The sequence below is a fragment of the Xenopus laevis genome, chromosome 2L (genome assembly GCF_017654675.1).
Source record: "Xenopus laevis strain J_2021 chromosome 2L, Xenopus_laevis_v10.1, whole genome shotgun sequence".
Classification (NCBI taxonomy): Eukaryota; Metazoa; Chordata; class Amphibia; order Anura; family Pipidae; genus Xenopus; species Xenopus laevis.
Genome location: NC_054373.1, coordinates 168,019,022 through 168,032,746, shown reverse-complemented (window position 1 = coordinate 168,032,746; position 13,725 = coordinate 168,019,022). Strand labels below are relative to the sequence as shown.

The 13,725-nt window shown below is 35.8% G+C and overlaps 1 protein-coding gene across 4 annotated transcripts in view; it reads right to left on the bottom strand.

Moving 5' to 3' along the window:
* Positions 1-13,725, bottom strand: part of pspc1.L (paraspeckle component 1 L homeolog) — a 71,057-nt gene that overhangs the window by 33,132 nt on the left and 24,200 nt on the right. For 2 of the 4 annotated variants that reach the window (XR_005965519.1, XM_041582670.1), the window contains exons 7-8: positions 6,554-6,611; positions 150-319 (exon numbers count right to left, since the gene is read on the bottom strand). The exons of 1 other annotated variant lie outside the window; for it this stretch is intronic. Coding sequence is in view for 2 of the 3 variants with exons in the window: in XM_041582670.1 (XP_041438604.1) it covers positions 150-319; positions 6,554-6,611 (228 nt within the window). In the remaining variant the exon portion in view is untranslated. Of the gene's footprint in view, positions 1-149; positions 320-6,553; positions 6,612-6,792; positions 9,878-13,725 lie in introns of those variants that run through there. One more of the 4 variants, XM_041582671.1, reaches the window with a different exon arrangement.

Below are 13,725 nucleotides of genomic sequence, written 5' to 3'. Positions count from 1 at the left end.
ATTAGCACCAAAATGTGTAATAATAGCAAAATAGCATAATGGCTAAAATATTATTCTAAAATGACAATTTATACAGTATGAACTTGCCAAAGAATATTACTAAGAAAGTAAACAAAATGTAAAAAATAAAAATACTATAAATACTTTACCACTGATCCATTATCCGGAATCATTGGTGCTCCCAGACTTGCAGCTCCTTCTGTTCCAATCGCAGAACTAGGACCCAATGTAGGGCCAGGCACAGTTGCTCTGTTGTTCATATTCATCCCCATCATTGGAGGAGGACCTTGGGTACCAGCAGTTGCTGGGCTATAGGTATCTATGCAAAACAATCTGTACTTAGAGCTGTTCTAAAACTACTGCAGTTAACACAACAATTAAGTATTTTACGTTGAACGAGTTGGCAAAAGTAGTACCAAGTTCTACTGGCAAGAACAAGATATTACAGTTACTGCATTTTTTGAGACTGTATGAATTATTTTAATAGGCATTCTGTTGGCATAAATAAATATGACTATTATAAGATATGTCCTGCATATTTCTAAAGGTTGAGATTTCTCAGAAATTCTATGAAAGCAAACCACACACACATTTATGAGCTAAATATCATAGAAATACATGGAAACGGTTATAGAAATACAGTAACTTTTCTAAAGAAAGGAATATTCTCCTTAAAATTACTTCACATTTTAGATCCATAAGCAAGACTTAAAGAACATTACTAATGAAAAAAACATCATGTAAGAAATATTATATCATAACATTGTTGCAGGTACACGTTTGCATTTTAAGGTCCATTTGAATAGCCCCTCATAACACCTCACATAATTTTGTTTTGAGGAACACTGCTATTTCTAAAATATACTTATCAGAACAGGGCAGTTATCGACTGATCCAGGTTTATAAATAAAAGATACAATGAATGTATGAATAAAGGAATTACGGTTTATCAGTGCATACAAATGCAGATATTGTACACAGAGAGTGTACACACTGTAGAGTACATTTTTATATACGACTACATAGTTGTATTTTGCTCTTGCTATCACGTCTGATGGGGAAGACTGGCACAGGTACAGCATTGGTCTTGAATTAGGAGTCTGCCTTAGACTATAAATCAAACGTTTTAGAACACCCAGGGTTTTTATGTTTACATAAAAAGGTAGAATTAGGTAGAATTTAAACCAATTTATCCTTAAATTTCAAAATATAATTTAGCAAAATGAATAAGTCATGTGAGAAACGTTTCAAACTACAAAGTGTAGCGCACTCATAGTAAGTTAGGTTGAAAAAAAGACACACGTCCATCAAGTTCAACACCTGAACCTCTTTTCAATAAGGTTAAGCGAATAGAATCAAGTAGAAACTTTAATTAAATAAAGGCAAGGCAGAGCTGAATTACTGAAAACATAAGAAACTTTGGGAAGCAGAGATGAAGGGTCATTTCGGAGCTCAATAACCTCTGCGAAACTAAGAAGAGTTAAGAGGCTTGCTTTGGCTAAAGATTTTGTTCTACAACCGATCAGCCTGCAAAGCAAATGGTCTGAGAGTATACCAGTGCCTGTACATGCTATGGTCTCCTTTCTATTGATCCAACTTCACTCTCTCACCTGACCATGAACCACTATCTGGTAGTGATGTGCGGGCCGGCCCGAAACCCATGGGTTGGGCGACTTCGGGCTGACTACCCAAAAAAAACAAAAAAAAAAAAAAACAAAAAAAACAACCTCACTCTGCCACACATCACTACTCTCTGACATGGTGCAATGGCAGATACAACTTTTTTTTTTTGTTTTATTTGTCCGTGTATGCTCACTTCAAAAGCACAAGATATGGACCCCTGCAGAATGGAAACAGAATTGTAGACAGAAGTTTCAACATTTTTGGGTCATCACATGAGGTTTTTGTACATGAAAGGATAAAAGAATTAACTCTCCACATTTAAAAGTAACAGTTACATATAAAAGATGTGGTTTTAGGGTTTGGGGGCATTTTACTGACTCTAAAGTTGGAAACCTGCATAGAGTTACTGGAATTCTGAATAAAAAGCTACAACAACATTGTTTAGTACCACGCCATACTCTATGAGACTTGGGCAGCCCTATTTGAGCCCTTGGGCAGAAGAAGATGATGCCTGTGAGCTCCGCTGCGGTCACTATTTCAAGAGGGGACAGAATTCTGGGGTAAGACTTTGCAGGGGGAGGCAGGGAGGGGGGCCAGTGGGGACTTAACATTGTGGGGGATTTAGTTCTCCTTTAAAGCGGACTGGTCATCCAGACATAAAAAGCTGTATAATAAAAGTACTTTTCAAATTAATGAAATCCAAATAATTTTTTTTTTTATTATGCATTCATAGCGGTTGTAAAATCATTTTAAAATCTCAGCTGTCAATCAAATATTGCCTGCCTTTATGCCTTAGGCATAGAGGCGGGCAGGCAATTACTTTCACTTTCCATTCAGCTCTAACTAGATGTCACTGCTCTCCACACATTCCCCCTCTCTCTTTACCATTTAATTGTGTAGCCAGTGCATGGGGCTGGACATCAGGTCCCCCATTCTGGTGCACAAACAAGATTCTGAGATGATGCAAGACTTGCCTTAATAACAGTGTCCACAAAATGGCGCCTGCCTGCTTGCTATAATTATGAATTCCCAGACTGAAGGAAACAAGATTCAAATAATTAAAATATAGTGTAATTAAAGTTTATTTTGCTTGACTAACGTGATTAAATAAGATTTGGAATAATTTTTTCAGGTAACAGATCAGGCCCTTTTGGCAGTGTTAGAATTACATTTCAGACAAAGAGATATTATTAGAATGTCCACAGTTTGTTTTGATGAGATCACTTTAAAAGGTGGCTATTTCGAGAAGTCAAACATTTTGATTGGCTTTGCTTACTAAGGTGAGGTTTGTCATTTGTTTTACACTTATCAGAAATTAACTACCATTCATTGTAGGCAAACTACAATTGTTCAAAAACTTTGTATACATGGAGTTGTTTCCCGATATTTAAAGGAAAACTATAACCCGAACAATGTAGGTCTCTATAAAAATATATTGACTAAAACAGCTCATATATAAAACCCTGCTTCAGGCAAATAAACCATTTTCATAATAATATTATTTTTTAGTAGTATGTGCCATTGGGGAATCCTAAATAGAAAATTGCCATTTTAAAAAAAATAAGGGCCGTCACTTGGGATTCACGGTGCAGACAAACAAACCATACATGTTAGGTCACATGTCTTTTGTTTCCACACTTCTTCTTGTTACAGTTAGAGTTGTAGTATTTCTGGTCAGGTGATCTCTGAGGCAGCACACAGACCATCACAAAATGGTGGCTCAAGGCAAGACATGTAAAAGGACAATATTTACTTAAATATATATTCCAGTTTGGTAAGATTCTTTAATATGCCACTCAGTATAATATAAACTATCTGTTGCTCATTTTGAGGGTCTAGTTTTCCTTTAAGTGACTGTTGATCTTGCCCTTATGTCAACAGCAGCAGTTGTGTCTTTCGTTAAGACAGTATTTTGTTGCATTAAAGGTTCAATTCATGTTACAGAACAAGAGGTGACTTCAATGATACACCATTTGTCCCTGCAATGGCTTCCAATTGAATGGAAATCCCCTGTAGGCAGGCAAGTGTGTTTTGATTATGGTCCTTTCCAAAAGAAGTAGGAAACCCCACTGGTCTACACACAGATAATGATGTGAATTGGCTTAACAACCAGATTGCACCAATGATTTAATTTGAAGGATATGTAACCAAAAGGTAAGCCTCTCTATAGCCACCTACAGATACAGTTATGGGATCTATTATCCGGAATATGGGGGGGGGCACAGTATTTTTCGGAGCCATGCCTAAAATTATTTACAAAAATATTTAAAGAACTTTTAACCAAATACAAATGTTTCCCTTAATATCAACAATCTGAAATGAAAAATCCTGACAATGCATTTAACGTTATTTTGATACTTAGGTTCTGTGCAAGCATCTGCCCAAAGTTTTCTAAAATCTACAGTTTGTCGGGTAAATAAAATATGTATTGTCACAAACACAGACCTATAATTGCTACTATACATAGATGTATAATATGAAATAAACTGAAGTATAGAGGCAATTAATCTATTAATGAAAACCTATACTTTTTCACAGATAGATTTTATTTGTTCAAATAAATCAGTGGTCCCCAACCTTTTTTGGCCCAGGGACCGGTGTAAAGGGTGGCAGCAGCAACAGCAACTAGGCTCGGTGGCCCAGTTCAGGACTGTCCGCGGTCCGGTGGTTGGGGACCCGATATAGATTATTAAAACAGCATGCAGAGTTTACTGTTCAGCCTATGACTAAGTGTCCTTGGTAGACACGAAATGCATCAGGCCTTGGTTCTTAATTTTTGGAAAAATAAAATGTAAGCTTTCTTAACCTTTTACTATCCGACTCTTGCTTTACTACTTCGTGGGTTCCAGGCTTGTGCCAGTCTCCTGGTATTTTGCTCCCCTTGCTGAAGGTCTGGGGCGTGTGCACCCGGGCCTACCATGTACAGTGGTAAGCTCTTTCAACACGTCTAAACACAGCATATATTGGTTATATATTTGTGGCGTTTAAAGGCAGTTGAATAAACAGCTGAAATAATGCATAGGTAGAGATTTACAGTAAAGGAAACCACTGAGATGTGGCTAATAGTTTGCTTTGAAATGGAGCAATAGACATAGCTGCACATGCTTTCTTCCAATAAACTACCTTTGCAACATTTTGGGGGTTATTTACGAGTTGTGTTTTCCACGACAATTCGAGTTTTCGAGGTGATTTTTTTTGGGGTCAAAACTGATTTCGGTTAAAAAAAACAACAACAAAAAAACCTCGAATTCCTCGAGATTTATTATACCCCGACCTTGGAAAATACACCATCTAAGACCTGTCGAGGCCATGTAGGAGTCAATGGCAGAGATCCCTTGAACCATTTGAAGAGGTTAATAGGGCTCATGATGTTCGAGTTTTTTTCGGAGGGTTTGCCTGAAAACTCGATCGATTCGAGGTTTTTTTTTTTGACCTTTGATAAATAACCCCCATAAACACAGGAAGCCATGACATGAGTGAGGGCAAGCATAAAGTGATCATTTATTTTCTGTATGAATAAATAGTAACAAAAAAATATTTGGATATATTAACTTTTTATAAATAAGCCCTTAGTTCCCTTTAAAGGGATATTGTCATCAAAAAGTTTGCCTGAAAATATTAATGATTACTGCAATATTGATACATTGCTTCCAAACCAAAATTTGATGAGGCCCACATAACACAGAAACCCCTCATATACCCACAGTTACCGGTTTCTTCAAAAAGTATGAATAAATGCCATTTTCGATGCTGAAATCCAGCAGTTTAACAGTTTTTCTTTTTCTGCATCATTTGAAATCCTGGCAGGGAAGGAGGGACTAAACACTGATGTTACAAATTGTAACAACTTCTCCACAGCTTACAGACAGCATGCAGGAACTATATATCCCACATGTCCCTTTCCTTATTGCAGGGAATTGTGGGTTTTGGAGGATTCAGGCTGAGGACAGCTGGTGGCTGATACAAAGTAACAGTAGTCAGTCAGCTCAGCAAAGTTGTCAGAAAGATCATGAAAAGTCTGCATATTTTTTAATTGATTTATTTTGCAAAGTTGCTTGAAATTATGTTTACTTTTCAAAAAGCGAGTAAATTCAAAAAAAGAAAATTATTCATTTGTAATAAGGCATCAATTATTTCCGTCCTGTAGAAGTTACATTTTGTAATCTGTGGTCTACACAAAACCCTACCAGGTAAAGAACTGATTTACTTAATAGGATTCTATTGGAATTCTATTCCTGTATTTTGGGGTTGCCTTTATTTAAATGGGTTTCCGGATAATAGATCCCTTTGACACTTGTTTACAGGTTTTCATGTAATGTTTACACTGCTATGTGGTTGCCAGTGTCACAAATGCGAGCTCCCAATCTGAATTACAGTCAAATACCAGTTGTAAAGACAACGCAGACAACATTTAGAATAGGCTAAAAGCTAATTTTTAAGTGAGCATGTCCTATTATCCATCAGTGATAAGATAGCTCAATTTGGTACTCCTGTTTTTTTCAGCACATTAGTACTCTTAATGACCATTGTAGTACTACAACATCTGGGAAAGACATCACTAAAGTGAGGCTGTGACACATCTACTGAGCCAAAAACCTCTTTGGACTTGCTCTCTCGAAAGAAATGTTCAGCTTATATAGATGATGTTATTTATGATACACGAAATATAAAACACTTTAAAACATTGGGTATTCTAAGACCAAAATTCAGTAAGATTCTTGTAGGATTAGAGTTTTATTTGAAGTTCACCTTCATATTTCAACAAGCTAGAATCTCCACCTTATATTGCAGTTCATTTCCCTATCTATATAATAAAAATTCAAGTTTTCATTTATGATCCGTGAAGAAAAAAAATCTGAACAGTCTCAAAGAATGAAGTTTGAGAATGTAGCAAGTTTTTTTTTTTTTTTTTTTAACCAAAGATCCCTACCTCCCATGTTTATTGCTCCACGGACGCCCATATCACCCATTCTCATATCCTGTTCTCTCTGAAAATAAACATAATTTTTATGGTCAACCTAAAATATGTTTAAAAGAAGTTAAATCTGTTATTGATTTAAATGGAAGAAACATTAAGCAAACAGAATAAGACAAGTTTAAGATGCAAATGTTAATTCATAATTATCTGAAGACACTGATAAAAAGTCCTGCAATAAATACATACAATCATTTCCAAAGCTTCACAGCACACAATCAAGTGTATTGAGTATTATCAGTCCATAATTAAGTGAAATATGATATGTTTGCAGACATAAGCACAAAAATAAAGGGTATAGTACTGGTCGACAACTTTAGGTGTTGCTGGTCGTCTGACCTACCAGGCGACATTCATTATCAGCAGTTGTTAAGAGTGCAATCAATGTATTTAACTTATAACAACCTGAAAATAATAGTTGCTTAAACATATCAGTTCGATAAATGATTAAAAACCTGTAAAAAAATAAAATAAATAAATAAAAATTAAAAGGATATATACGGAATAGAAAAACTGAATGTTAAAATTCACATCATGGACCTGTAAATTATTACAAACCTGTAAATAATATTATAGGGAATTATGCCATGAACTGAAAATTAAGTTACCAAATACAGATTACAAAAGAAGCGCAGATCCTACATTTTTGGTAAAAATATTGGAAGAAATATTGTATTGAAAGATATCAACTACTGAAAATAATTTCTCCTTGCACTATTTTCTTAACACAGACTCACATTATATAATGATATGCAATGCGCTAGTTATCAAACATCATATTCAGGTAGGGAAAAGTAAAATATTCAGCACTATAAGAGCAAAGAACACTTATAATAGCCTTGAATGACTAGTACCAAGTCAATGCTCAGATATTCTGGAATACCACAGAAGTGTACTTTATCAAACCTGCAAAGGAAATAACTGCAAATTATAAGGATTATCTGCAAGGAAATCTTATTAACTCACATATCTGAAGCAACCAGAATTTTTAAAACACATATTCGACATCTGGCAACATTTACATGTATCATACCCATTTCTTTTGTAAGCACAGTGTAGGCAATGTTTTTGTCTTTGATAGGACAGTTGGACTTGCTATAAAACGCAGAACTACGGAGGCACTGCAGGAGATGCATGCCTTTTTGTTCTCAAGCCACTGCTTTGTTTTTATTGCCTTATGATGGTATAATAATTCTTAAAAAAGCTGAAATTGTCCCGCTCAGTTTGGCTTTTGAGAAGACTGAAGTATAGAATCTTGCTGTATTTGCCACCACCCAGTCTTCCTTTAGTTAAAAAAAAAATGGCCAATTCCTGCAACCTTACCGCAGAATGTCAACAAGTGTATGACCAGCTTAATGCTGTCCATATTTTAAAGATCTACTCATTTGCCGATCATGACAAATAACGGGATCTCTTTCTGATTTGGCCACCCTTGTGCTGAATCAATGAGATCTGTGGACATACAAGGAGAAGGGGTTGCATCAAATTGCTGATGTTGTCCTTGTTCGGATATATAGTAGGTATAGCATACATTGACCAATACGGAGTTGACTTGGAAATGTAGCAGTATTTAAACCAGTGTATGGCCACCTTTTAGCTCTGACACAGAAACAACACTTTGAATTCTGCCAAAAAATGTCTATTTTGGTATCACCTAGACATAGACCTTTTTAAACTTTGCAACAAGCTCACTTGCATTTGCGAAGATTGGAGCAAATCTGCATTTCTCAGCCAGATTTGTAGGTATATTATGTATTACTCTTAAACATTCCTGTAACAACTGAAAGAATACTGTTAATTTTTTGTCTTAATGGAAGCAATCCAATTAGCTGGCTAGATTGCTCAGCAAGTGATTTACCCCATTGACTTGCATACTGCAACTTTGTACTGTCTGAGTTGACTTACGTTGAAAGATCATCATCTAAATGCATGGTAATGAATAAGAGAATATATTATGCTCACTATTAAACCCAGCCAACTGACCCAACTGAAATCAGTACTACTGAAATCAGATCAAAATAAAGGTGCACAAGTCTTACAACATTCAACTTTTGATGGTTGGCATATTCAATTTCTCTACATAAGGATTCATCACAATTTAAATCTTCTCTCTGCAAGAGAAAGTTCCTATCACTGTGTCAGACTGTGCTTTCACCCACCAGGAACAAGTTTGTCCAACACTAATAAAACTGATTGAATGCATGGACTGTATCTATGAGGCATGGCCACATGTTGCAGAAATATGAGTCCTCTAATAAGTATATGTGGCTTTGCACTGGTATAATTGTTGCTCTCGTGTAGATCATGGGAAGAGAGATAAAATAACATCCCTTTAGGTTTCACATCTCAAGGCAGTGTTTCCAAATTTTTGGTAATCTGCTTTCAGAAAAACATTTGATATTAATCATTTATATATAACTTTTACATATATAATGAACTTTCACATAAATATAATTAAATTATGGTTATGCTCTATTTATCATAACATGTCTTGGCACCCTGCCTGCAATATTATATTACAATCATATTAATATTAGGTAATATAGGTGCCACCTAAAATGTTTAATACAAAGCTTGCTTATAACAAGTCACTGGTTTGATTGACATATTACAATACTAACTGTAGTATCTGCTTGTGGAGAGGGAAAAGACACAACTTGTAAGAACATTCATGAGCACAAAAAATCAACAAGTTAAAGTATAAATATATATATTTTGTACATTTTTAAGTTTAAAAAAATAACTATACCACACTATAGCAGGTTTGAAAGACAGGGAAGAATCAAGTGGCATAGACTGATGATTGTGTTGCTGGTACTACATAGACGTAGATTCGGATCTTTGATAAAGCACGGTTATCAGTGCAAAAATTTGTGCACCATTCTGCTTAAGTAAGAAAATGGCATACATTTATGGATTGATTCTGTGTGCTACAGTGCATCATAATGCTAGTATAAATCTGTATAACCAGACCTTGACATATTAATAATCCTCGTTTTGGTGTGGACATCAACATAGAGGTAATTTACTTCCAAATTACATTAATTCCTTTAACATTATTTACAGGATAATCCGATTATCTGTTATATCTTACAACATGCATGGGACTCCATGTCATAACGACCTGAAATATTTATGCAAAAAGCGACCTTGTTGAAGTGGGATTTTTTTCAATTATTTTATGCTGGTGTTTTCAACATCGACAATTCCATGGAGGTATTTCCCCAACTAAATGCATGGCAATGCAGCTTGCAGGTCATTGTAGACAAAAAGCTCCAACTGTTTAAGGGATAAGACAACAATTAAATTATGTCAAAAAAGCATCTAAATTAGCATCAAAATAATATGTGATCCATTATAGAAAACCAGTTTTTCTGTACCATTCAACCCATGGTGTGGGATTGCCAAAATTGATCTTAAGTGGAAAACAAAGAGTTTCTGCCCACCCAAAATTTCCCTGCCTACAAGAACATGTTAATGGTGTTCAACCACAATTACAATTTTGGTAATTTCTTCCTAAGGTAATGGTATAAGTAATATACAATTGCAAATACAATGTTCCTCACTGACGGAAATTAACATAAAGGCATCCAAATTTGCAAATATTCCTTGATGATTGAAATGTACAATGTAATTTACTATTGCAAATTATTAGACTGAATGCATTTTTAAACCCTTATTCAAGCACTAGTTTGCTCCACTCATAGTGCAGAGTGTCTGTATAAGAGCATTGTCAGTGAAACATTTACAAGTTATTTTAAAAAATTGCATAAAAAGTATTAACATTATATTTTCCAAAAAATATATTAAAGTGCTACATTATGCAGTAATTATTTGATACATTGATTCACACCACCCACCCTTTCCCTATAAAAACAAAAAAATGCATGCTACATGCAAACAGTGAAACACATTTGCTCATTGTACTGATCATGTGACTGTTATTGCTCATTCCATTCAGCAACTGGGATCTTCACCAGCTCTAGGTTTTAGGCAACCAGTCAATGAGCAGACAAACTGAAGGCAAATAAGGGTGCCATAAGAGTGGTTATTTTCATTTTAGATAATAAATCCACGAAAGAAAACAAATATAAAGAAAGCAATATAAAACAAAAAAGAGCTGATGAAATAACTCTACTTTGGGCTGAAAGTTAAAGGAGAAGGAAAGGTTAAAACTAGGTAAGCCTTATCAGAAAGGTCCAGCTAAATATACCAGTAAACCCCCAAAGTAATGTTGCTCTGAGTCCCTGTCAAAAGAAATACTGCATTTCTTTCCTTCTATTGTGTACTCATGGGCTTCTGTATCAGACTTCCTGCCTTCAGCTTAAACCTCATTGCCCTGGGCAAGAGCATGCTCAGTTTGCTCCTCTCCCCCCACCCCTCCCTTCTCTACTGTAATCTGAGCCCAGAGCAGGGAGCGACGCAGGCAGGAAGTGATGTCACACCACATTAATACTGCAGCTCCTATGCTAAACAAACAAAGAGATTCTAGAGCTTTTTACTCAGGTATGGTAAAACATTCTACAGAATAAATATAGCATTCTAGCTTGCACTATTGCAGCTAATCTATTGGCAATAAAATGCCTCTGTAGCTTTCCTTCTCCTTTAAACTGTAATAGTGCCCTTCCTGACTATGTAATAAAACAAACTGAATAAATGGTTAGATTTTTCAGTGTGGCACAAAAGTTGTTGGCAGACCAGTAAAATTTAATTTATATTTATATTATTTAATTTTATACAATTTTGCAACAGAATGTTGTAGTATGGAGGCCCCTGTCGAATCTTCAGCACAACACAATATAAAATAGCAGCAAGGCTTGTACAAGTAAAGGAGAGCAGTGCTGAATACACAATAAGACAAAAGGCTGACCACTTCCTATACATAAGTGACAATTAAATGGAATTGTGAAAAAGAAAGAAAAATAACTTTGTGTGTCAGTTATTCCCCAAAAACATCACTAATATACAGTTAGGTCCACAAATATTTGGACAAAGACCAACATTCTGGAAAAACAGAATGGACAGATGAAACCAAGATCAACATCTACCAGAACGATGGCAAGAAAAAAGTATGGAGAAGGTGTGGAGCAGCTCATGATCCAAAGCATAGCACATCATGTATAAAACATTTGGGAGGCAGTGTGATGGCTTGGGTGTGCATGGCTGCCAGTGGCACTGGGACACTAGTGTTTATCCATGATGTGACACAGGACAGAAGCACAAGAATGAATTCTGAGGTGTTCAGAGACACTGTCTACTTAAATCCAGCTAAATGCAGTGAAATTGATTGGGAGGTGTTTCATAATGACCCAAAACATACAGCCAAAGCAACCCAGGAGTTTATTAAAGCAAAGATGTGGAATATTTTTGAATGACCAAGTCAGTCACCTGATCTGAACCCAATTGAGCTGCATTTCACTTGTTGAAGACTAAACTTCGGACAGAAAGTCCCACAAACAAACAGCAACTGAAAGCCGCTGCAGTAAAGACCTGGCAGAGCATTAAAAAGGAGGAAACCCAGAATCTGGTGATGTCCATAAGTTCAAGACTTCAGTCTGTCATTGTCAGCAAAGGGTTTACAACCAAGTATTAGAAATGAACATTTTATTTTCAGTTTTTTAATTTGTCCAATTACTTTTGAGCCCCTGAAATGAAGCGATTGTGTTTAAAAAAAAAAAAGCTTTAGTTCCTCACATTTTTATGCAAGCTTTTTGTTCAACCCACTGAATTAAAGCTGAAAGTCTGCAGTTCAGTTGTTTCATTTAACATTTATTGTGGTAATGTACAGAACCAAAATGAGAAAAAAGTTGTCTGTCCAAATATTTATGGACCAAACTGTATATGGAGAGCGGCATAAGAATAGACTTGTATACTAAAAGATCTAAAAAATAAAAAAGTTGAAAAAAGAAATTAGTAACATGAAAAAAGTACATTTTTATCACATAATCCACTGCAAAATTGAATTTACTAATAATCAAAAATCAGAGCAATAAATTATAAACAAAATCCAAATATTTAAGAAACTGATAAGCTTCCTAATAAAGATGTAACGGTTTTCACTATTGATTGCTTGAATAATGACTGAAGTATTAAAAGTTAATAGGAAGTACATAAAGGTTACATAAACATATACATTAAAGATCACTAGTGATACCTCACATTTAGTATTGAACGGAGCTTTGAAGGTCTCTTTAAAAGGGCTTCTGTCATGATTTTTATGGTATCGTTTTTACTACTAATTACACAGTGTACATTCCACCATTTAAAATTGTATTCTTGAACCAACAAATGTATTTGTTTTTCAGTTGTATTATTGGGGGTAAGCAGCCATCTCAAGTAATTTTGCCTGGTCATGTGCTTTCAGAAAGAGCCAGCACTTCAAAATGGAACTACTTTCAGACATGCTGTTTCTCCTACTCAAGGTAACTGGAGGAGTTGCAACTTGGGTTAGATGGACTTGGATTTTTGCTACTAAGTGCTGTTCTCTACCAGTAGGTAGGTCATGGGAACATTTTTAGCAATGCAGGTGTCCGCGAGTAATTACAGTATCTGCTTACCTTCCCATTGTTTTGCTGAAGTGCTGCTGGGGGTGGGGTGACATCACTCCAACTTGCAGTACAGCAGGAAAGACTGACTGAAGTTTATCAGAGCACAAGTCACATGACTGGGGGCACCTAGGAAACTAACAACATGGCTATCTCCATGTAAGATTTCAAATTAAAAATGGATTTCAACGCAAGATTCTACTGAAGGAGTGTTATTAACCGACGCATTTTGTAAAACAATCTTTTCCCATGACAGAATCCATTTCAAGACATTAAAAAAACAGAAGGGCCTAAATAAAGAATATCAGGAGAGGCTCCAGACCTTAACATATACTTCTTAAACAGAGATCTGCCCCAGCCCAATTCAGAAATAAAGAGCATCACAGTAGGGTTTGGTATTTTTCATGTTGGCAACATTACTTGTGGTTTAAGCTTTCCTGGCACTCACTGCTGAGTGGAATCATGTGCAATGTAAGGTGATCGTGTCCTGACTTCCAGTTGCTGACCACCACCAGGGGGCATGGGCACAAATGGCATGGCCAAATATGGTGGCCACCATACATGTTGCAAATAGCTATTAAG